Below are 26,172 nucleotides of genomic sequence, written 5' to 3' on the forward strand. Positions count from 1 at the left end.
CCCCCCACCATTTTGCCCTTTCACTCAGCCATCCATCCCCTCCTCTCCTTTACAGCCAACCTCAATTCTTTTACATTGTACCCAGATTTCAGCGATTAATTTTCCAGCCATTGTACCCATACCTCCACGACACTGCACACTCCGCACTCTCATTGGCAGACAGATCACAATGGCTGGGGTGGTATTAAAAAATATCCCCTATAATGGGCGATTAATACCTTGTGTGTAGGGCTGAGTATGAAAAAAAATTTATTCGATCGACGGTCTCTTCGCAGATACTTCTCCACTTTCAATTCCACTTCTTCATTTTTAATCTCCCAATAATCGGGCAGGGAAGAGAATTTTTTATTTATTCATCACTGAGGCTCATCAGGAAATGGTTATTAAAATGTGGATTATATGTGATTAGAGATTTGAAATATCGAATTATTTGTTTTGATTAATTATTGGAGAGAAGGTAGAGATGGGAATGAGAAGGGTCTAAGTGATTGAACGCTCATTGTGAAATATTATCGGTGTTGAGGGTTTCTAGGGTAAATATAGACTTTTTTTTCTGACTAGAGTCAGTCTCAACATTTTAACGTGAGTTCGTGCCTCGCGGAGATAATTACGCGGGTGACGAGGTGAGATAAATCGACTTTTTATGGTGGCGTTACATTTTACAACTCCAATAGAAAATTAATCGATGGTCTCGTTTATAACCAGCCAATACCTTGGACTCTCGTGGCTTTCACACCTAAACTCTCACCCTAACAATCCCAGGAGACGAATTGTCGCTGGGGGCGTTTTTATATGCTAAATTCGAGCTACATACCACACACTTTCAGAGGTCTCCATTCTTGGAAATATTTACCCGTATTTTTTCATGTCCCCGGGATATAATATGTCGTTTTCACAGACCGCCCTCAGTTCCGACGTCCATTGTTCGCACTACGTGATTCGAATGATCAGAAAATAAAAAAACAAAAGTTGGAGTAAATAATAAAAATTTGAATTTTTATTTCTACCATTAAGAGAGACTAAACTCCAAATAATAATATTTATAATAATAATATTTATCCATAAATCGATTGAATAATTTTTTCATTATTCCATCATTTTTTTCTGGATTCTCAGCGAAAAATTTCTACATGTTGAAATAATTTTGAGAATAATTGTTTTTAACTTATTGAATGACCATGTGACAGTGAAACCACAGGCAATGGAATTTGAATTTTGAATTCCTTCGATATTTGACAGGCACTCCATCAGTTAATTCTCAAACATTTTCCAAAGTAGTTTCAGTCAATGTAAGTTCTGGCATTGGACATTCCCAGCGGTTTCACACGAAAGACGGTAACTCCATAAAATGCAAAAGTTGGCGAGATTGAAATCGTAATGTCGAGGTTGTATTTGGTTGCCTTTTACACTCACCACGATACATAAAGAAACAGTCAGTGGACCGGTTGCGCAGTTTTGCCATATGCCAGTGCTCCACATATCCTGGTTTACACTCTACTTCACTGTCTATATAAGAAACTGGTTTTGCTCCTGGCTCCGCTGCAATGTCTCGGATATCTCGGTAGCATAACCCCAGTTAGTGCGTTTTCTCATAAAATCCTCGAAATTGGTACAACCATATGCACAAGACATGCTCATACCCGTAGAATTCCAACTTGTCTCTACCCCTGACTCCACATGGCCAATTACTATTTCATAAAATTATAATCCCCCACCTATCACTCTCAACTTATTTTTCAATCTTCTTGAATCTCCATGAGAATTTTCGCAACTGATATTCAAATATCCCGAAACTTCGGGAAAGTATTAAAGACTCTCTATTGGAAATTTACAATCGAAAAATACACACCTAGCCCACAGTGAAAATAAAACTCTTGAAACGGATTCGTTGGGTGTAAGCGAATTGTATGCAAAGAGGGACGGGTTTTCTCGGTGAAAAGTTTCTATTCTCTGTGGGGCTTCTTCAGAAAGTTGAGAAAAAAAAAAAATAAATTTGGGAGAAATAATATTTCGATGATATGCCGAACGACACAGCTGTGGCACAACTATTGGAGAGGGATGGCGGATCATGTCTGTCTCAGTTGGGCCGTCATACAAGATTGTTAAAGTACAAGTCGGTGGGGGGTATGGGGGTATAGGTAGGGGGTATGGGGGTGCTGGTGGGGCATAGAGAGGGTGGAGAAGGGGCGAGAAGGGCCGCAGTGGGGGAGGATTTTGGGGGGGATTTAGGAAGGATTGGGGGGAGGGTTAAGGAAGGGGTGTGAGAGGAATTGGGAGTCATTCCGGCCAGTAGGGAAACAGCTGGCACATACTGGCGACAGCTCGCCCGTCACTAACTCAACCAGACTACACACGCGTCTCTTCGCCTTACCCTCTTCCCCTCGTCCATCTTCAAAGGCAAACGTCATTGATGTTGGGATAAAGACAATGGACTTAGCATACTCATGTAATAGGTTGGGATCCTATTGAAAGAGAATTCGATAGGAAAATACGTGAAGCTTCGTACGCGTAATGGTGAGCATGGCTATGTCAATTTTTCATTTTATACCGGGAGTTTACGAAACGATAGACCAGCGGGGAAAAAACACATTTTGGGGGGTGGTAGTGGGTGGAAGGTAAAGTTTGTAGAGACTCCAACGGACCTCACAGCCCTGACGATCATTGACTTTGGGGGCTTGGAACAGCTGCTGGAGGGTCACTTTCACAAACTCTATTTCATCCCTCATTTTTTTTTTTTTGCATTCTCCAACATTTCTATTCGATCAAGATCCTCATCTCCGGACGGTGGGGAAAAAATTGAGAATTAGGGATTTATAATTATTGAAGAATGGTGTTGGTTATATAATGGAGGAGCCAAGGACAAGGGAAATACTGAATGCAAAGAAAATTTACAACAGGCGGCGTAATATTTATAGCTATTATCCTGCTTCTTGTATCGATGACTCTCTTTTATCCAGAAAACTTTTCTCGGCCAATCGAGCAGTAACGATGGTAGTTGTACTATTCGCCTGGAACGATATGGCTGTCGTATAATCGTCGATATTTACCGACCTTGTCCGTATAGCTTTTTCTTTTTATTCCTTGAAAAATCTATTCGCTGCCTTCTTTCAGTTCTTTCCAGGCTATTTCTTCTCTTCCACTGAAAAAGGAGAATGTATACGGGAAAATATAAACGCTCTGGTTGTATGAGGCACTTTACTCTGCAATTTCTTGTAAGGACGTTTTTCCGGAGACTAGGTGGTTGTCTTTTTTTTTTTTAATTTTCATATATGCGTTCTTTTAATTTAATATCTGGAGGGATTTTTTGAGGATTTTGTGGGATATCTGCGATTTTTCTCATTAAACAAAAAATTAAGTGCAAACCGTTCCCCCAGGGATGCCTCATCATAAAAAATATGACGCGGATGTAATGAGCATTTTCTCATAAGCCCCTGTCCTAACTATCTTCCATCCCGGCATACTCAAAAGAATCACTTTTTTGTGCAATCGTAACCCACATTTTTTCCGGAATTTAATTTTGAAATATTTTTGTCCACCACTACAGTGAACACAGTCAAAAAAAAAATGGCGAAGTGGGTCGCTTAGGCAATATGTGAATTTTCCATTGGTAGGCCCCTACGATGCCATATTTACCGAGCTCTTGCCCCGTGTAAATGAAAAAATCTCCGGCACCCAGTTATAAAAAAAAAACAATTACTCCAGAAAATCCAGGATTTATACCGTAAAATACAGCAACGGCCCACAGAGTCGTGGAAGTCGAGCGGAATTTTTATCATTGAATATCAACAAGTTGTACGACAATGAATGAACGAGAGAAAATCAAAAGGGAAGATACCGAATAAAAAGTGTGGAAGGATCTCTAGTATTGTCCATTGTTAATTTTTCAAGGGCCGTCCACCCTGGATTAATGAATCAGTTTTTCCCCTTCAACTCCTCAATTCAATCCTTTTTTATTAAACTTTTATTCACTGCGTCGTGTGTCGTCCTTTGAGTTGAGCATCCGCGGGCGGTGTCCTGGTGGATTGAATCAGTCTCGGCGTTTTTTTTTTATTCTTCATATACTTCACTCTCTACCTCATTTGGTTCTTAACACGCGGGTTTCCGGTGGAGTTTGCGCATCTCGAGCTATTTCTCTTCTCATACCAATGCCGTTGGGGTACAACAGGGTGGGGTAAAGGAGCTCTCGGCGTAACTCCGTTCTCCGTCTGCCATGAGGCCACACGAAACCGTCGTCATCCCAACAGTTTGCCGGCGTCTATCCGTGCGATCGGTACCGACTCGAAATTCTCTATGGTACCACCAACAAACACCGCGTGTGTGCACGTGTCCCTCTATCATCAGTCTTTATTAATTCCCTTATAAAAATACACATTTGTTGAAGTTTTTTCAGTGAGGGTTACGCAAATCACAGGATTCCTGTTACACGTGAGTCTGTGTTATCAAGTGAATTCAGGTAATTCCCATGTTTAGTCACATAGTAGACATTTATCAAATTTTTCCTTACAATGTCATTTTTAAATTTTTTGCCAAATGTCATTTTTTTGTTGATACTGTCAGCTACTCCAAATTTTATTATTTGAATTATCAATAAAAAATTCAGTCGTTTTTATCTGGTGTCTACCGCTGTGGAAAGTTCAATTCGGCAATTTAATATTCCACTCCTGAAAAAAATTTAATCCCATTTTTCATATTTTAGTTTTAGCAGAAATTAGCAGGAGGTGAAACTCAATTTTGGAAGCTGCTAGTTTCCAATAACTTTCGATGCTAGTTAATGATATTAAAATTGGTGGGGGACGAGGCGATAATTCAGATTTTCAATCGACATCGGTAGGGGTGGCATTAAAATAACCCTTCAAACTCGTAATAAAAAAGCCACGTGACTTGAGTAGGAGTTTTAGTCTATTAAACATTACGGGGTCTGTTAATTCGAATGAAATTACTATTAGAGTAGTCGATACAATTAAAGATTTAAATAAAACTTGCTGGAGCAAGAACTCCACGATTTTTTATCAATGCTCTGTGCTATTCTGAACTTGCATGTCCAACCTGTCCTACCGATTCAGAATTAAAGTGTCGGAACAGGATTCTCGGAATGAAGAATTAATTATTATTATTACCGCACTGTTACAAATATTTCCAATTCAACAGTGGATTTCACTCAGTAAGTTTGCAGGAACGGAAATAAAAAATCGGACATTTCATTGAATCGCCGACTGATGAATATTTTATACCAAAAACTCCTCAAATATTTACTTTTTCCTTGAATCTGCATGATTATTATCCACATATTGGTTTTCAAATTATTTAAAAATGAATTTAATATTTTATTGAATTGTGCAATAAAGGGAGTGAATATTTCAATATTTAAACGATATTCCATTCCTCAATGCGGATTGCAATATTTGAAGGAAGGATATTAATAAAATATTGGAGGGTCAATTATATTGAGTGATATTTCTACCTCTTCATTAATGGTTGTACAAAGAGTGAGCTTAATAATGTTCCCAGTAGGTCATACCAAGTGGTAATGGTACGTGAACGTTCAGGCACGTTCAAAAATGTTAAGATCACGAGTGAAAGATAAATTCTTATAAAACGAGTAATTAACCTCTGTTTCTACTGAAAATACATTTAGCTCGTCTCTGGAGTTACTGTTACGTTTCGCTAAACAATTGGATATTTTACAGTGAGGTAAAGTAATTCAGTTTGAAGCGCTTTCGATAATACGTATGCGAGCGAGAGCTCCAGCGGTATAGAGAGGGTGAGGGTTGAACACCATTGGAGACCCGGGTGGGTGGAAAATTTGTGATTCAAATTGCTACAGGACAACCCTTTTTGGTCAATTAGGTTTTGAAATATGGGTTTAATAATTTTCCAATGGTCGTGAGAATTGTGAGTGGACACAGTAGTGATACGATGGAAATGAATCAGATAAAAACTATTATCGTTTTCAGTGGATGGATATTTGATAGCTCTGTTATATTTTTTTCATCAATCCATGGATATAGTATCGATAAAAATTCAGTGTTAGAGTTGAGTTCTAGAATTTTTTTAATAATACTAACATCATATTTACGAAGGATTTATCTCTTGAGATCTGGGACTCAAATTCTTTCAAAAATTTGGGATAGGGGATGACAGGCTAATTCTCATTTTTTTTTCTTTAAAGTATAAACTTCATTACGAGTGATTGCCGGCCCGCGACAGTTTTGAAGAGTAGGCCTGAAATTGATAACATAAATATAACGAGATGGTGGGATACAATTTATGGCGCATTGTAATGACCCTTAATGTTCGCAAGTAGTTTTGGCCTCTCTGTGGGGGTGGGGGCTCTGGCATTATAGGAATGGGTGGAGGGAAAGAGGATAGGGTGAGAACCTGGGCTAGGGTCATAAGGACGTTCCTCGTAACTCTTTACCACAGCGAACGTCGCTAATTTTCTTGTGCATCCTTCTCCCACGTTTCTACTTATCTCGCATTTTCTCTCTTTGCTTCGTACCTTTAGCACTGTAATTTCTTCGCACTCGTTTTTCTTACGTCACGTCATAAATTCTTCGGATGAAATCTCTCGATCCTGCAGAGCTTCTACTTATTCATTTCCATTTCTGCCCATTCATGCCATTTTTTTTCCCTTGATTATGGGGAAAATGTTATTAACGAGAGGATGCGGGAGTGGCGCAAAAATGTATCGTCAATTTGCGGGAAATTATTACTTGTGGAATTAATTCAGGTAATTCCATGAACTTCAGGTAATTCCATGAATATTTTTCTATTCTCAAATTGTTCGTATACGGATAATGAATTTTTTATCAACGGTGGACACGTGGATTGTTAGATTTTTGTTTTGACTGTAGGGAAGAATTTTCCTCAGCGTTTATTTATTCAACGTCTTCCTTGAAAATTTCCTTTGACGGCCCTCCCCTCGGCCGTGAATTTTTTACATTCATCGATTAAGGAGTAGTTTGTGATATGGACAAACAACTCAGAGATTACCATGCTGCATAATTTATCATTATCCTCAAGTAAAAATGGTGAGCCCGATCGTTACCAGATATGTCAAGGACAAACCATTTACAATATCTCAATGCCTTCATTTTTCATTCAGACATTAGTTACATTTGTTGTTTCCCTATTGATATTCTGAGTAAACCCTTCGTTGGCTTGGAAAACAAATAATTCCCAGTGTATTACACCGTAATTGTGAATTACTACTGTGTAATACAGTCTGGAATGCGACCAATCGTGTTTAATCTAGGTAAGACGATGGAACTGAATCCAAGAGTGCGGGTTGGCTATGCAAATACAATATACCTCATTCCTGTTCGGGTAGGGGTGGACTATCAATAACGGGGCTTCCAGCTACGATTGGTACGTGGCTATGCGGTTGTGGGGTGTGTTGATATCTCCTCCACTTGACGACCCTCCTAATCGTCGGTGTAACCTAGGTACCCAGCTTTCCAGGACACATGTGAATCACAAATTAATCCCTGAAATAACATGGAAAATATTATTACGATTGACGAAGCGAGTTCATCATCATAATTCATCGTCACACTGAGAGTGAAAAATATTTTCTATATGCAATGAAAATAATCCACGTGAATTTCATTGTTACGCGGATCTTGCGTAAGCCGGATTACGAGAAAATCCATGTATTTGAAATACTAACATTTTTGTATATTTCCATGTGAAAAGGAAGGGGTATTTTTTAACTAATGGAACAACACCCTGTCATTCGGTATGGAATCTCAGTTTTATTTGATAAAAATATATTTTATCTGGAGCCATGATGCTGGGGTATGCACACAGTGGAGTTAAGGAGGGCCTAGGGTTTCACCCGTTTACTCAAGCTCATGTGTACCAGGAATACAGGGTAAACGTTAACGGGTTAATATGCCCGTTGGCCATCCAACTCCCAAAAGCATGTGTGTGTGCAGCATCCGATATGCGGAGGGAACTACAGTCATGTACCCGTGGAATTATATTTTCCATGTTGTACAGCATCACCATTTTTGTTTTGCCACAGTTACCAACAACGAAGCTGAAAAACAAAGTTGAATGTGTAAAAAAAGTTATCGGAATAAATTTACGCTGTAATCAAAAATTATTACAACTGCTGAATTATCTTGGGATATATGTTTAGTTTAATTCAAAATAAAAAAATGGCTCGATATTTTCAATGATAATTTTATCACCACCGCAATTGTCGGGCGGGCTGTAACGAGAGTTTTTGAAATAGCTCTCAATTTTTTTTTTGAAATTCGCTCGGTGGTTTTGGTTGTGGTTCGATACTATAATGCATCCATCAATGGAATATTCACGCGGAATGTCATGTAATTTCACCGAAATCTCATTTGTTTCCCAGTAGCGCCGATGATCGTGCCAATATGGTGGATCATGATCGAATCCTTTGGGGCCTGTTGATTGCGCTACTGATCTACCCCAACGATAACTTTGGTGAGTTCAATATTTAATTTATAAATAATTGAACATCGAGTGTACTTCCTGCATGGGTGCTCCTACCGTCAGCTGAATCAATAATGTAATTAATACTCAAGACTGCATGTCGATCCCTTAATTCAGTTAGAAAATCGTTTATGGTAAACCGGATGTCATAGCAGTGAATTCATTTTTTTAACAATTCATTTTTTTATCATGCCATGAGTCGTTTGGATCCATTAGGATATAGAAGAGAATTTAAACTGCTGCAATTTAAAAACGATGAATCTTTTTTGGTGTCAGCAGGTGGTGCATCACCACCGGAGTTTAAGGCTCCAATAACGAATTTGACAATTGCTCTTGGAAGAGACGCGATATTCACGTGCCTGGTGGAGCATTTGGGTGGATATAGGGTGAGTATGACCCCCAGAATTCCAAATTTTCACCATGAAATTGAAAAATATGCAGAAGAAATTTTATTATTCAATATAAATAATCAAAAAAAATTTCCACAAATCATTAGACAAATAATTGCTTTCAACAATCAATAAATATAATTATTAGGCATTGCATTGGATTTGTTTTTGAATGGGGGATACTTTCTCCTCTGTCATGGACTGAATTAATAGCGATGTTTAGTCATCGGGGAGTTTTTCGTTATTCTAGGTTGGATGGGTGAAAGCAGATACAAAAGCCATTCAAGCGATTCATGAGCACGTAATAACCCACAATCCTCGTGTTTCGGTATCCCACAGCGATCATTCAACCTGGAATCTTCATATCAAGGGCATTCAATTGGAGGATGCTGGACTCTACATGTGCCAAATAAACACTGATCCGATGAAGAGCCAGGTACGCCTGTTTACTCACTTTGAATCAAATAGTATTGCACACTGACCTCAAATGTAATAAATCAGAATAATTCTAGTCCCTAATTATCATTTCCGAAATTACTCAATATTCTTCCGAATGAAAAGATTTATTCTCCCAGCGATGAGGCAAAAATTCCAATGAAGTAGATTTATTTTTTTTAACTACTCAGCACTGAAAAGGTTAATCTTAAAATACGTTTCCTGGAATCTAATTTACGATATGTTCCCGATCGCTTAAAATACGGGACTAAAAACTTATACTCCGATTTTAAATTCATAATTTACGTTTTCGATCTCGTCTAGTGCATTAAATTTTTTTTGTGGAAAAGATGATAAGATTAAGACACCTAAATTATCGTTAGTATATTACGAGCCACCGAAACCATCGGAAGATGAAAATAATTTTTAAATAATTACGAAAGCAATACCATCTACATAAACCTGTGAAAATTATTTTCACTAACTGGATTTACACTCTGATGGTTTTTCACCTATTCATAAATATGCGAAAAATATCCATGTAGTACTTCACCCTAAAATTTACTATTGAAAATGAAAATAAATTTTCTGAATTTTCAATGCATGCAGATGCATTTAATTCAAATGAAATCACTGAATATTTTCTCCAATAATAGATAACGGAATTAATAAAAAGTGATGGAGAGAATCTGTTGATATTATTCTACCTCGAACTCGACTTCCACTGTAAATTATTCCATCCCCAGATTTTTTAAAAGTACTCTTGCTCCCGTGAGAGCACAACAAAATCGTGGTGCTACGTGTCTGATGCATAATATCTTTTACTCCTCGGAGCCATCCACCAAGAGAGTAACTTTTTGCTTTTCCCTATCGTAAAGTTCACACGACATCCTACATGGAGTTTGAAAATGAGTAAAGAAACATGAATAAAAGAAAGAGCAACCGCGTTGATGAGTCGAAGAAACCTAGATTGTCACTTTCACTCGGTGTTGTACTCCTCAGGAAGAGTGACGGCAGTCGAGGTGTCCCACGGGGTCTAGTAAATACTCTTTGGTGAGTGTGCTCGAATTAACCTCAGCACTATAAGTAGCTTCTATTCCCATAATGTCTGAGGTACCGGAGGTAATAGCGTCTTACGGGTTGCTCACTGAATGCCATAGAGATTCTACTCAACATTCTGACGCATTAAAGTTTCGGCTTTTCCTACCACTCCTCTCATTGATCCACCTCTCCCTCTCTCTCTCTCTCTGTCTCATTAAATCTCCGATAGAATTCATGCACAATATTAATTTCTGAATTTTCCCGATGGCATCGAGTTACGAGTGGATGCCACTCACGAATTCGGTAAACACTTATTGAAATACTTTGAATTTACTAACTCTTCACAACTTTAATAACACACGACGAACGTTTGTGTATTCGGTTTCCTGTTGAGAAACTCCAATTTCATCGAGTGGATAAATCTATTACTGTTTGATTGAAATTCCTCTGAATCAGTCGTCCATTAACTAGTAATCTCATCATTTTCGGGGCACTCAAATTTCTTGGAGGAGTTGGGGTGCATCTATCCCAGGTATTTTCATCTCTATTCGCACTTTGTCGTACTAGAGACTGTCACATTAGGATAATAAAATAATGACGTGCAATTGAGCTGGGAAAACTTTTGGTGAGGAGACGCAGGTGCTTGGGTGATGCGCTAGCCGTTTAGTACTTCGAACATTTCCAGTAACTAAGGGCTTTGGCTGGGTTTTTATCCTACCTCATTCGCATCCTGGTGAGGTTCGGTTTTAAACCTTGTCTTAGTGTTTCAGCCTTATCCTTGAAACTGGGGTGGTTGGGACTTCCGTAACCGAAGGGGGTTGGCTCTCAACGAAGACCACATCAGTAAGCCGATACAAGTGGCCAAATACCAGGTCACCACAGCTGAAATAACTAATTGGCAATACTACAATTTGGGTTTATATTTGAATCAATAGGACATAGCCAGGTCCTGGGTGAAAGGGCGATTTATAGCTAAGACTTTCTGAAGGCGGACTGACATAATTCCAATGGGTTAGTACTTAACAGCAGTGCCAGGAGCTGCTCTATCTCCGCCTTCGACTTTGTCTTCGTCATTAGCAATTATTAATAAGTTTTTCAATAAATCAAAAACGCGGAATTTGAAATAAATTATTGGTGGAGGAGGAACTACGGAAAAAAATCTATTTCGCGGCATTTCTACTATCACTAATAATCTCTGAATTTAATACTTCCTCCCTGGAGTTTAAGATTTAAAGCCTGCGCATCAGCCTTCATCATTTCTCGGGGTATGGGATTTAATCTCAATTTCACCGCGATGGCCAATTACTTTTGGCTTCCTTGATAGAGCAAAAGTAGACCGAAAATTCAAGATATTTTATGTTTCACTCGAGAATTTCCGAGTAGTGCTCTAATTTCAACGAGTTTACGTGAAACTTGGAGGATTTGATCAGATTGAATTGGGATGCGGGCGCTTTGGTGCAATACGACTTCGAATAATCCTGCAGATGCTTCGAAAAGATAATTATTCATACAGAAGAGATTAAGTTGAATTGATAAAAAGATCTTATTACAACTGCGAGGAGTAGCAGCCTCTCCGTGTCATTCAATAAATTCGATAGAACACACTGAAAAGTTAATTGTTCAAGGGGTAAAGAAAGTTATAACCCGGATTAATTATGTTTTTCTATAATAAGATAAAAGTTGGTTCGATTGAAAAATCTCTAGGAGATTCTTCATGAAGTTGGTTAATCAAAACTCGATAATTCTGGGGCGTCGGAGAACCTTCTATCCATCCCAAGAGTATTCATGGAATATTAATCATGTTGAAGGAGCGAATAGAAGATGAAATGGCTCACACCGAATTTCTCGCTGCTTCGTCAATCCCCACCATCCCCAATGGAAGCATGATCACAGTGTCTTCTGCATTTCATTAGAATTCCTCGTCAAGATGAAAAATGCATATACAATTAACACAATGATCCGAGCCAAGTGAAATAGTTGAGCTTGCCAACGTACACCTCTTGGGTGTACAGAATTTTCCCAGAAACTCTCAATATTTCATGGCTCCTTCAGACGCTCATGGTAAAATGCTTTTACTTATTACACAGACACTTTGAGAGCGGCGGCTCTTCTGAGTGGGTGAATACAGCAGAGGAGAAGAGAAAATACAAATTGATAAGGTGGAAGGGAGAGACAAGTCGGTGATAATGATTGAAGTTTAGAGTTGACGTACCTCACTTGGTCGAGTCTTGTTGAATGCGGCTTACTTGGGAGATAATTACGTCTGTAATTCAGTACAGTGATGTACAGTACAGTACTAGCATCTCTTGTCTTCAGGGCTTACCGAGGTTAAGGAATGTATTTTCATCTCGACTAAAAGTCGAGATGTTTTACTACTCCTGAGAGATTTCTTCTGGGTAATAAATTGCCGAGTTAATTCGAAGAGAAATTTACTAAATAGCATAGTTGTATTTATTGCTATTATGGAAGGCATCTGAATTTTTAGGCGATGATGGAGAATAATGAACTCTTCAAGGGTCACGATATACTCGTCGATTGGTGGTCATTCATTTCGCCACCACCTGAGATATATTTAAATCTTTCAATCACTTTTTTGACAGATGTTAACCGGACGAGTTTCCAGGGTTCAACCTTTCGCTGAAAAAGTATAGCCGATATTGTTCAGACTTCCGGGAAATATTGGGTTAAATGGGGATCGGATGAAAATTGTAGTAGTCATATAAATATATTGACACGGAATTATTTTTGTACTCAGTTCTTTATTTTTCTCCACACAATTTTTATGACAGATTCATAAAGCTGTATTGAGGTGAGTTCAGTTACTTCTGGTTATTAGGGCCTGTGAATAATTTGCGAAGTTGAATTGAATAAGGAGTATGAACGAGACGAGAAATCCATCAATGAGGATTCAGGGAGACTGAACGCCTGATATTGAGTCGAAAAGAATTTCTACCTCTCTCAACATTCTGAAATTCGCCATTCTAAGAGGCGAGAAGAGATATTCATGCACCTATGCCTAGAATGCTAGGTAAATGGCAGCTGTGAGAAACGGGATAGTCCAACAAAGAAAACAATTGCCAGTTTTTCTTTGTGTTGCATTTGAAAAGAACGGAGAAAAGACGCTGACCCCCGTTTTCTCACTCGTGTATCACGTTGTTTACAGGTTCAAAGAGATTCCGTGCGGTATACAGTAGATTGTCTTCTGGATGAAACCCCGCGGTTTCCAGCGGTTTTTATCATTTTTAATACTCGAGAATAAAAATACATTATTCATGATATTGTTATGATATAAATGATGAGTGACAGTTCACCTCTAGAACCTCCATTTTCCTATTTCTAATTTTCGACTATTCCAATCAATAAATGGATCCAGTATTTTATAAATACCGACGCTGACACTTCGCGTTCATTAAGAAATCATATCTATGACACTACTTTGCATACTGGCTGCCTACTATTTGCTCAGTTATTCGAAAATTTAATCAAGTTTTCATCAAGATAAAATTTCATTGAGCTCATAATGAACTGTATCTTACCGGTGCATCTCCTACCAATTGTTCCAGACTGGAATGCTTTTCATTGAAGTGCCACCTGACTTCATACCAGAGCAGACATCCGGAGATGTTTCGATTCGCGAAGGTGGACAGGTATGCAATAACAGCTCCATTACCTACACTTCCTTTACAATTTCCCCGGAATTGCATGGTGTTGCAAAAAAAATTTGGGTGCCGGTTGTGTCGTCGTGGCAACTTTCCCAGCTCGTTCTATCATTTTTTTCGGAATTTTTTTTCATTATTTCCTAGAAGATGGAATAATTCAAGCGTCAATGGAATTAATGCCAAGTGGATTAAATTGAATTGCATATAGCTTGATGGGCAATACGTTGACATCGCTTTGCCGTTAGGTCAGATGCTCCCAGTCCCATCATTTCCTGATATACGTACGTAAGTGTGGGTGAACGGTAAACAGCGATCTACTGGGTGGGAGTCTGTTTAAATCCAGCACATCCTCCTTCATCTCTACCTTTCACTCACCTCATTCCTAGTCCCATATGTAATACTGTCTTGTCTGTACATAACGCATCGATGAATACGACAGGTGAAGCTTACATGTCGAGCGACTGGTGTTCCATTGCCTCAAATTAATTGGCATCGTGAGGACGGCCAGGATATTGTCATCCGTGATCCAACGTTTCCACCCAGTGATCAGAAATTGAAAGGTAATCATTGCCTTGCTGAACTATAAGCTGACTGTTCAATGCCATTGGTGATCTACTTTTTCATTGGACTAGACATCTTGAGGATCTACTGAAGAATTAATAAATCGTGTGCCCTTATTAATTTCTAATAATCATCATGATATCCTCTCTCGTTACCTCAAACAATTGATTCATTTTTGATTACACCAGAATTAATGGTTATTTCTCTGAATAATTTTGATATTGAAGCGAAAGCGGTGACGAAACATCACGGTGAGGAACTGCGTTTAACAAAAGTATCGAGAAATGATATGGGAGCTTATATGTGCATAGCTAGCAATGGTGTGCCACCAGCCATCAGCAAGCGAATCACGATCAACGTTCATTGTGAGTATAATTAGTAGTTAGGCTAGTAGTGAGACGACCTATAAGGTTGTTGTAAGTGGCTGGATTGTGTTAAACGTGGAAGTGGGAGTGAAGGGTGGCAGGAGGAAACAGAGAATGTTGAATCGAGTATTGCGGTGGTAGATAGGGGGATGGGTGGCAGAAGTTGCGCGTGTTCACTTTGCTGCCGTTCAACTTGGCTCTCGATTCAACATTTATATATATATCTATTTTGTTCTGGCGCGTCTTGCCAACTTTTCGTTATATCCATTTCTATACATCTACGTTTGAGCTTAGTAGGACGACCCCCTTATTTGAAGCTCTTTCCATTGTGGCAGATGTTACATGACTTTTGATTTTTTTTTTTTCTTTCTAGTTCCTCCGGTAATTCACGTACCTAATCAACTGGTTGCCGCACCCAGGGGAACTGATGTTGCTTTGGAATGCCAAGTAGAGGCATCTCCAAAGTCCATAAACTATTGGGTCAAGGACTCTGGTAAGAAACGTATCACTGCGGAAGGGCTTTGGGAGTTAGGGGGGTCAAGTATACTTGAGCAATTTCCATTCTTTGGGCTCAATCCCTAACATCTCACCGAGTTATCCATCGTATCTGAACAATCAATCAGTATATGTGGGTGGCGGCATGAAAACGATTTACTGCCAGTATGGAGTTGTGTAGTTATTCTGGCAAGTGGCTGCGTATATCGCTCAGTTAAGAAATATCCACTTTTTTTATACTCTTCAAATTAATCTATATCTGTAGTATAGTGTTCATTTCTGCAGGTAGATTGCAATTTCGTCATAGAGTGTAATATCGATGGCATAATAATGCGCACTTTTCACGTGGACCTTCACATATTTTTATAGATCTATTCCAAAAGTTTTTTGCATCCCAACCGAATTCACTCGCTCGAAATAATTTTTTGGGAGCTAAAAACCGCATGTGTGCATGAGAAATTCCTCCGACGGGTAAATCTGCCGCAACAGTAGAATCCCGTTATAGTCTCATCTCTTCTCAATTTTTGTTTTCTTCTCCGATGAGGAATCCAATTCCGGAATATAATTGAATAATTGCATACAGTCGAATTTTCGTAATTTGCTTCGTCTACAGCCCCTTGCACGCGTATAGAACGGGGTTTTACTGTATTCTCTTCAGCTCTCTTTGCCTTTCCCGCGGAAACTTTCTGCAAACTTGAAATTCTCTTTACTACTGAGAAATGTACGCTGCAGCCCGTCTGCAGTCAGGGTTCACCGCTGAAAAGTCTGGGTGAGATCGAGGCCAAGTATCAGAAGCATGATGGCAGGGGGGGATGGGAGAAACGTGGCAGGTGTCAGATACCATCTCTTGTTTATTCTTAATGTTTAGGTTATTCTAGGAAAGTTTCATCAGGTGTCGGCTACAATGATCTGAAGGTTTTATCGTATATGGATAATTAATCGAATCCATAATTTCTCGGGAATTAAATTACTCATTTATACTTTTTGTTTAATTGAGGAATTATTTTTTTTACTTGAACATTTGTGAGATTGCAGTTTTTAGTACGGCTGTAGAAAATCAGGAAATATTATTGTAGATGAGGTGAAAAAATCAAATCCACTCTAATTAATTTATGTTGAAATTACGGATACCACTTGGCACTTTCAATCATCCCGAGTTCTGAAAGTATTAATGACGTTCGTGATTCCGGAATTATTTTTTTTTCTTCCTAATTAAACGCTTACCGAAAAGTTTTCACGATTATATTCTCCGAATATTTTATCACAAGTTTCATCATATTTCAGGAGATATGATCATATCGAGCTCGAAGTATGAAGCCCAAACAATTTCTCTATCAACCTTCAAAACTCGGATGATCCTCACAATTCATGATTTGCAAGATCATGACTTCGGGACCTACACCTGCACTGCTAAGAATTCTCTTGGAGAAGTTGATTTCAGCATAAGATTATACAGTAAGTCAATGATTATGAGTCAATGCGACTAAAGTTAAGTCAACAATTAAATTATTGACATGAGATGAAAAAAAAAAATTGACACTCTGAGAAAATTTAAATATTTATCTTCAATGTTATTTTTATCTCAGAGATGAGTGGAACATCTCGACAGAAATCGGATTACGATGACGAGATAGACGATATAGAGCAAGTAGTGTATGGTTCAGCCGATGACGATAAGATGGAGAATAAGGTGGAGGGTAAAACATTTGCGTCAGATAACACTGTGCAGGGCCACGTGGGATTACCATCTTCAAGTGCATCAAGCCCACCACCAACAATGAAAATCACTCGGCGGCGTCCGACTCCCATGACAGGATCACCCCATGGTAATCGCTCTTCAGGGGTTTCACATCAACTATTTCACTGTCCCATTAGCCTAATGATCATTGCATTATGCGTCATGATCGAGCATTTCAAGCCGTTTTAAAGGAATTGCCGTGCCATTCTCATGATGGGAAAGTAAATTTTAAAAAAATGGTTGAGACCGATTGTTGGGGAAAATGAAGAGTGTAGATAAATTTCTTTGAGATCAATTTGAATGATGGAAGAATAGAAATGTACATATCTTTTTTTGAATTCTTATTTTTGACTTATTCTATTCATGTATCACTCGGTGTGTCTCCTTACTTCTCTGGGGGACGTTGATGTAATTGTAGAGAAAGTGGAATGTGACATCTCTGTAGAAGAAAAAGAAAAGGCTTTTCATATGGTATACTCAGTGCAAAATTCTTCTGCATGGCTCAGTGTTATACAATCGAATGAATATTTTTTCTTTGTGAATTATTTTAAGTGGGATTTAATTACAATGATGAAATATATTTATTACTTCCGTTCGACCTTACCAGATATATAGTGATGATGCGAGAGTATATTATAAGGTGGTCTACAATTAATCGAATGAAACGATTGTCTCGACTGGCTTGAATGTGTTCAATGATGAATAGTTAAGCAATATATCTCATGTATAAGTTGACTGTACATATTGTTAAGTTGCTGACAAATAATGAGGAATGACTCTTTGTAAAGGCAAGAGTCTTGTATAAAATATAAAATATCAGTTATTAGGCTTCAGTGGCGTGCGGTGAAAATAACTGATGGAATTGAGGTATTAATTTTATGGATAATGGAATTATTACTTATTTTAATTATTCATAACTCTCAACATCCAAAATTGGATTGTTTGATTGCATTCAGCTGCTCAAATAATTTATTTAATGAGTTTTGATCGTATAACCAAAGGAGAAATATAATCCGGAGAAATGAAAATAAAATGTCTTATGAAATTTCCATTTAATTATCTTTCATTCATTGAAAAAAGATCAACCCGTTAGATGAAAAATTAAAAAATATTTGAAAAATGAATATTACAGTATATTGGAGATTGTCGATTCGAGGTGGAAGCGAGTAATTTTGGAGAAAATGGCTTTACACATTGTGGATGGTGAGCAGAAGAGCAAAAATATAGGATTTCTCTTACTGGACAACGGGAGCAGAGCGAGCTATGAAGGACCGTTAGCAGCGTACGAGGGATTCCATCTGGTGCAGGCGTAATTCATCGCGAATTAATTTAAGAGCTTACCTCCACCTCCAACATTTTCGTACATTTTTCCCATTCCTTCCTTCACCCACAGCCCCAACAGTTTTCTCAACCATCACAACTCCCCAGCTCCTTAAACCAAACCCACTCTGGTACTTTCATTAAGGTCTGCCAGCACCATTTGGTGGTTCTCCTTTATGCTGATTTTATTTCCCTTCTTTCGCCAACTCTCTAAGATAAGATCTCCAAGTAATTGTGCGGTATTATATTTTATTACCCTTTGGATATAATGGTGAACGCTGAAATATGGCCTCATTCGAACCGGACGTGCATCTTCACTTTCTCAATTCATCACATATAAAACGCTAAAAGACCCCACGGCTGCCTCTAATTCTTAAACTTCCGGGGCTTCTTCCACTTGTGGCTGAATACCAACCCCTAATAACTCCATAATTAACCAGCGATGCGTGAGACCCCAACTTTATTACCCATTATTTTTTTTAAACATTTTAACATCATTATGTTTTTACGAGAATATTGTATGGTGTTTGCTTTATGTCAGGTATGTTCTTCGCCTGAACGTGCTTAAGGGTGTAACATTCAAACACTTGGCACCAGCCGGTACCAGGTATGTGACATGAATATTTGTTTCTCATAAGATATTGGACCTCGCGGCACCGGTGCTTTTGGTGATACTGTCATCACCACTGTGCATCGCACGTCAGTGATTCTCCGAGGTGTTTAATCCAGGGACATGTTAATGCTGGCAGTCAATGAGAATGCGGTTAACTATTTTTGTAGATTATCACGTGCAATCAACAGAGAATATAGGCTAATTCTTGTCAACGCGATGTCTTATGGGTATGAATGCAAAATTAATATCGATTGCAATATAAATTATGTGTTGATTTAATTCTCGCAAACCTTTTGGAAATCCAAAAAACTAACAATGAACATTTTTTTTTTCTAGTTAGAAAAAAACCGTCGGAGCTATGATCATTAGTGAGTTATTAAGGTCTATAGTGGTGTGAACTTAATTATATAATTGGAAGTGAAATAAAAAAATTAGCACATTGCTCTAGATTACCGTACCATGATATATCTATAATGGTTCGGAATCGAATATCAAAGCTACCAGTCTATGATTTAATTATGTCCGCGTCATTGTGTAAGCAGATGCTGTTGACAAATGAAACGATCCGATTTGTAATCCTAGCTGGGGTAGATATCACCCCTAATGAATAGCATAATGCACAGCACTGAATAATGCATTGCAGTAACAAGCGGTGATACTTTAAGAGGCAAAAACACTTTGTAACCAGGACACGAGTTCAGTCTAGCTGAGAGTTTTGAGTATGAGCTGTGAACGCGAACTGGAATGATGAAAAAGGGATTGAAGTTTTTGTTTTTTTCTTCTTTCAAGTCATTCTTCACGTTCTCAGTCAGGGGATAATTAAATAACCAGACAAATGAGCTGAGGGTTCGGGATAATTCCGAGGAAATGTTGGAATGTTAGAAAATATGAAAGACAGGACATGCATACTGGTTTGCTCCTTTTACATTACGTCACAAGAACAAATGTATTTGGACGGGTATTCAACGGTGACAACATTCCCTGCAGCTGAATATTTGCTATTCAAAGAGAAGATGGAAATAGTTCTGAGATGTTTGACATTCACAAATAATGTCTGTAGATGAGAAATTGACAATATGCTCTACATTATGCTCCATAAAAATGTGATTGCAAAAACAATCTGCACGGCTCCTGAGGTTTTCTTTTACTTTTGAGGATGAATTATAATATTTTTAAAATGACATGTATTACTTGAACGTGAAGCACGTTGTGTTGAAAATATTTAATCATCAATTTTTAACATAGGAGTTGGGAAATAAATGAGGAGAGATAAATAATATTGAAGGGCTTGGAGCCCATTCATCGCCCCTCACCCTAGCCCATAGAAACTTGCATATCGGGAGAAAATGAAACAATACGTCCTGCTATTTTTCATAGCCCAAAGTATACCCCGAGAATAACGAAAACATGAAGGATATAAAGCGTCTCCCGTCCTGGTACACTGAAATCAATAAGTCAGACATGGGGATGGACACTGAAGATATGTGGCTTGTTTTTTCAAGGAGCTTCATCAATCCAAACGCTCGACGATAGGAATGAACCTGACAGAAGAAAAAGAATGAAAGCCACAAGTGAGATAAAAATATTCAAAATATGAAAGAAGGGAGACGGAGTAAAACGACAATCATTGCGTCGAATAGGAATCCCTACAACACCTTTTTTCTCCCTCTCCTGTCTGTTCAAACCCATTCATTGATGAACGACTAAGTGGTTTCTAATAAAAAAAAAAAGTTATTCCAATCTCACGGTAAACCTCTGTGATATTCTTTATAAAAAGCTGTTCCACTTATGTGAATCATGAATAAAAAACAAGCACCAGAAAAAATATTCTATCTCAGATTTCCGCTCAATAAATCTCGAATCCATCAGAACTCGAATCAGTACCAAAGCACCAACGTCACCGGTTATGAAAATAAAAAAAAAAACACGAAATAAAATAAAGAAGTGAGTTTTGGCTGAAGAACTCAGGCGAGAAAGATGAACCAATCACCCTTCCTTCTGAATTTTCTCTCTGACCTACCCCGAGAAGGTACATTGATGGGTATAGTTTATCCCCCCGTGTAGTTCTTCATGACGGGATTCTCCCTTTTTTACGAAGATGCTTGGCGCGTCACATTAACCGTGAAATGGGATACGTTCTTCGCTCGTAAAATGATGTGCACACCGGACTTGTTATGTTCTTCCCCTCAAGCTATTCTGTTTCTTTCGTTTTCTGTCTTAAAAAATGTTTACACGTATTCATTAATTCCACAGCTAATGACTTCCTCTCATTCATGAAACCAAAATCCAACCGTAACGTACAACCGTTGACTACGATGATACAATAGCTGACGCTGTGGTTGGCAATTCGAAACTCTAGTTCGTTGTTACGTATTCGATCATTTCTTTTCCATCCATCTTCTGGCTTCCTGTCCGTTCTCTCTGGCATTACGCATACAATAGATCCAGTCTACGTCCGTCTCATCGGTGAAACCCTTGCACGTTTCTGGAATACTAGCTGGCTAGGGGTTCGATCGCGAGACCATCTATAGCCATCCCCCCGGCCATCACAGTAATGTGCTTACTCTTGCGCTTGAATACCGACGTCATACATTGCAGCGGACGTTACTGATACAACTACCCTGATCAGGTAACTTACATCATGAAGGCGATCGAATAACCAACATGAAATTTTTCACAAAGTTTGTTTGCAGTCATACGAAGGATTCGGTTTCTGTTGGATTTCCAGTATTGACCGACCGAAATCATCTATCGACTTACGAAGTCCCATGTAAAATTATCAATAATTTTTATTGAATAGTTTGTATTAAAATAATTTATTTAAAATGTAACAAGGATTGGAATCAATATGTCCATGTCATTTGATGTCACAGATAAATTATTAATAACGAGAGTGATGAAGAATATCGGAATCGATGGATCATTTCGATAAATTAATTATTCGTTACATTAATTTAATCAATAGATAATAATGTGATTTTAAAATTGTGTGGAAATTGTTTAATCTTTGAGGATGATTAAGCGAGTTGTGTGAAGAGGGGTAGATAGGTCATCGGTATAAAAATCAAAATTTAGTGGAGGTAATATAGAGATGATAGGCGTCTTGTGAAAGAGAAGTGTTGGGGTGAATAGCGTTGAATGAGATAGAAGGATAAAGAAACTGGGACTGAGCTTGATGTGTGTGAGGGGCTTGAACTATCCGTAGATTTTCTTTTCTGGAGCGACTACGTTAAGATCAAAGTGAGATGAGGCCTAAATTCCAAAGAGTAAATTTTTGGTCTCACTAGCGAGGTGTGAATATAATGATCATTAAAAAAAAATTTTGACTTGAAATATTATTGATTATGAGGAATTTTAGATGTTTGGAATTTTTTGAATATTTAGATTTTACATGTCAAATGATAACACCCCATACATGCGACTTTATAAATATACGCTAGTCAAATAAAAAAGAATGGAGTAGCACTGAGTGGGTCTCCCCACTTTTTAAGAAGTAACATATATAGGAAATAAATGTGGCTCGACAAGTTAGACTTGGGAGAGGCTGAAATCGCAGGTAATTCACTTCCAGAATGTCGCCACGTCCTGTAGCCTGGGGACGTGCACAGGAGGATGAGGGAAAAGAAGAGGGGACGTACCGTACTTGTATCGTAAAACGAGAGCTGTGCTTCAGGGTTTTCCTTTTTTTTTTTCTATTTTTCAACCCTTACTTTTTACCATTTTCTTCCAGCAATGCCGCGATCTCAATGGATATTCTGTGGGCTTTCCGCACACAATTATATGGGGAGACGAATAAAATCTTTATAAGCAAAGCCTAAAAACGTGAAGTTCTCATCTAGTTTGACTTCGGTATTTGAAAATAATGTCCCCGTTTTTTCACATAGCTTAGCTTATGAAAAGAAAAAAAAAAAACTGACAAAAAAAGTTACATGCTTCATTTTAAAAGGGATAGTCTAAATTTTATCTTATGGTTTTGGGGCGAAAGTACTCTACCCACCGTACTCCATTGTACAATTTTATTACTTTGTATTTCTGAGAAATTCATGTCTGCACATTCTTCTGGCATGAAGGAGAAAAAAAAGTTGAGACGTCTAGTTGAACAATTTTTTTTTCACCCAGGACTCAATCATTCAGAATTTTTCTTTGAGCTTTTCATTCAACTCAGCAGAAACTGGATCTCAAATTTGAAACTGGAAAACTTCCATCATCTTTTTGACCCTTTAGTAAAACCTTTGACAATAACGGTATCAGAAAATAAAACAGAAGTGTTACAATTCGAGACATCAACTACCACACCGAGAAATATCTCATCTATTCCAACGAAATGAAAAATATAAAATATATTCGATTCTTTCTCATTAGTCTCCGAGGTATTGAAAATGTCAAAAGCTTCTCACTTATTCCGATATTGGTTTACATCTCTTGCCACCGCTTCAGGAATAAGATCTTTGACTCAACTGTGAAACTCAAGATGCTTTGACGGGATACGATTACACAGTGAAAATTTCGCAATGCGATATCCCCCAGTCATAGGCATTTGTTTTCCCATTGGTCCAGACGTATATCGAGTAAAATACAAGTGGCGCATAGAGGACACTTTTGTATTTGAAGCACGAATCCCTTTAAAAGCATTCGGGGATCGATCGACGAATCGACGGAATTGTTGCACTCAACATTTTATGAAAAAAAAATTTAAAAAAAAAATGTGGAGAGGATGTATTGGCGAGCAAATTGTAAGGATATTTGCCGGTTATATCGACAAGCATTATGTGTGAGCAGAACGTTTAACGGATTGTGGAATAATTTAGTGAGAAAATAGCTGGCGAGAGGGCAAATACCGTCTGGATGACTCCATTGAAGTAAGTGCGGGATACAAATATTTGTTTTTCCGTTCCCCGATTGCTGTGCTCACACAACGGCCTTTTTCACATTAAAGGTATGAGCAGCGTCTAGAGTCTAGACCGTCAACGCGTACAACAATTCAGTATTTAATGCGCACTTGTTAAATAATGACAATTTTTTCTATTTAATTTCTCAGTCCGATGCCGAAATTTGAAATTCCAGTGTCCCGTCAATTCTCGTCCATTTGGATGGATTGAGAGGGTGCATGTTTCAACATTAAATATGAAGACTCGGGGCCTCACATATTTCATCTACATGACTGTATACGTGATAAGATCATTTAAATTCACTCCGGGGATTCGTTTTTCCCTCGTAAGGGAAGCGTGATTGAGAAGAACACATCCTGGTTCATGATGCTGAAGGGGGCGTTACGATGGGAAAGTCGATCGTTGATCAGTGGTGCACGTTTCGGATATGTTGTAACATGAGAGTAACATGTGTGCCAGTTTGTTCCTCCCTCAGCACTCCCTGTCGCTCTCATCATCATTGATTATCCTTGACTCTGGTCACTGTGAAAATATTTCTTACCTTTCCACGGAATTGGAATTTATTCTCTGAATTCTATTTTTACTGTCCAGTCGTTTATTATCTGTCAATAAATATGAGAAGTCATACTTTTCTACTGCAGTGGAAAAAAATAAATGAATCATTCCGATAATAGTCAAAACTTTTTTCCATTCAATACCGAGGATTCTCTTAATGATCATTTAAGACATGAAATATCGTGTGTTTCCTCATCTGTTGGAGAGAAAAATCCTCGATATTCCCACCACTCTTTTATTCCCATCATTTCTACGAACAAAGGATAAATCCATTGTGTGCCCAGTCAGCAATCCCAGATAACCAAAAATCCAGCATCCCCCATTTTTTTTTTCCCTCTGTCACTTGACTGAATCTAAACGACTGCTAATTGATAATGTCAGATATATTTGTAATTAAAAAATATCATCAGGATCCCCTGCAATTGGTTGGAATCTACCTGTCAATATCACGCAGGGATTTTCGGATGAGAATCTGCAGGAGCGGTGAATCAACGAATTTACTGGCAAAGGCAAGTCGCTGAATGCATTAAAAAAAAAAATACGCTTACATTAAATATTTCTTGAAAATAAAAAAATCAAAAGTTCCAAAAATCAGGGTCTGTGCATTGTCCATTCATATTTTACTGAATGAAAAATCATGGATGGAAAAATTATTGTCACATATGAATATGTTATTATAGTGAAAAACAACAACCAAAACAGCTACCATTCATTACCAACGAAAGTCCGCCCCAATCCCTATTCACGCAAAGTAACTGAGTATCAACACCAGTTGACGCTGTCCACCATTGTTTTTGTGATTTTCCCGTGAAAGTTCATGGAAAATTTCCCATCGCCCTTTCCATCGCAAAGCTCGTGGTTCCCCGAGGCGCATCCCGCGTTTATTGAATTATTCAGGAGATAAGAGACATCTGTAGAGCCACTCGGTACGTTAAAAGGTAAGACAATTACCAGGAAACAGCTACAAGATAACAACAACAACAAGCAGCATTTCCAAGCCGACAGTCGGCGCAGAGTCGGCCGGATATGGTACTCGAACAACGAGCCGACTCCTCACTCTCAGCATTTCGCCTGTACCTATCTCCCTCATCGCCCAAACAAGAGGCAAAGGTCTTGGGTATCCCGGAGTGTAGAAACGAGCTCTCCTATTTACTTCTTTTCCATTCTCTTTTTTTTGTTATCTCTGATGGCTGAGTATTCTATCTAATTTTTCTCTCTAAAAATCTTAAAAAAATTCGTTCTTTTAAATAAACCCATTCTCCACGAATGAGCGTTGTTCCACTATTTATTCATCTTTATTGATGATATTTTGAATGTACAATTGAATTTTTCAAAATCTTCAGTCCGACCAGCATCGAGCAGACTAGTCCAACTATGTAATCACATACCGTCGATTCAGTAGACGCACCTCAAGCGCGAATGCATTTCCATTCACCATTGGATCGGAATAGATTTTTTTTTTTCCTGGGGATTGAAAATAAAAAATCCTGAACAATTTCAGTTGCCGATATTCCATATCTCATTCATATTTTCTTCCCTCCCTTGGAAAATTCAGTGAAAATATAAGCTCATAGTTGGAAGTTGAAATAAAAATGAAAACTTGTCAATTCTGGAGTGCTCTGGAGGAGGTCCTCGTGGAAGTAGCC

General features: G+C 38.3%; 1 protein-coding gene across 1 annotated transcript; it reads left to right on the forward strand.

The window, feature by feature from the left end:
• The first annotated feature begins 4,227 nt into the window (after positions 1-4,227).
• LOC105263810 (protein amalgam) lies at positions 4,228-18,162 on the forward strand. Its single transcript, XM_011300262.1, has 10 exons — positions 4,228-4,453; positions 8,366-8,457; positions 8,746-8,852; positions 9,106-9,291; positions 13,895-13,978; positions 14,430-14,550; positions 14,779-14,916; positions 15,290-15,409; positions 16,696-16,866; positions 16,998-18,162. Exons 2-10 carry the CDS (start codon positions 8,388-8,390, stop codon positions 17,336-17,338), a joined length of 1,338 nt encoding a protein of 445 aa, XP_011298564.1. The 5' UTR covers positions 4,228-4,453; positions 8,366-8,387; the 3' UTR covers positions 17,339-18,162.
• The last annotated feature ends 8,010 nt before the right edge of the window (positions 18,163-26,172 follow it).

The sequence above is a fragment of the Fopius arisanus genome, unplaced genomic scaffold (assembly GCF_000806365.1).
Source record: "Fopius arisanus strain USDA-PBARC FA_bdor unplaced genomic scaffold, ASM80636v1 scaffold00016, whole genome shotgun sequence".
NCBI classification, from domain to species: domain Eukaryota; kingdom Metazoa; phylum Arthropoda; class Insecta; order Hymenoptera; family Braconidae; genus Fopius; species Fopius arisanus.

Excerpts from the sequence above, each read along its gene's own strand:
- LOC105263810 (XM_011300262.1), top strand. The coding sequence starts at position 8,388 with ATGGTGGATCATGATCGAATCCTTTGGGGCCTGTTGATTGCGCTACTG. Across the intron at positions 13,979-14,429 it reads CGATTCGCGAAGGTGGACAG|GTGAAGCTTACATGTCGAGC; the intron begins GTATGCAATAAC and ends TGAATACGACAG. Across the intron at positions 15,410-16,695 it reads CTATTGGGTCAAGGACTCTG|GAGATATGATCATATCGAGC; the intron begins GTAAGAAACGTA and ends ATCATATTTCAG.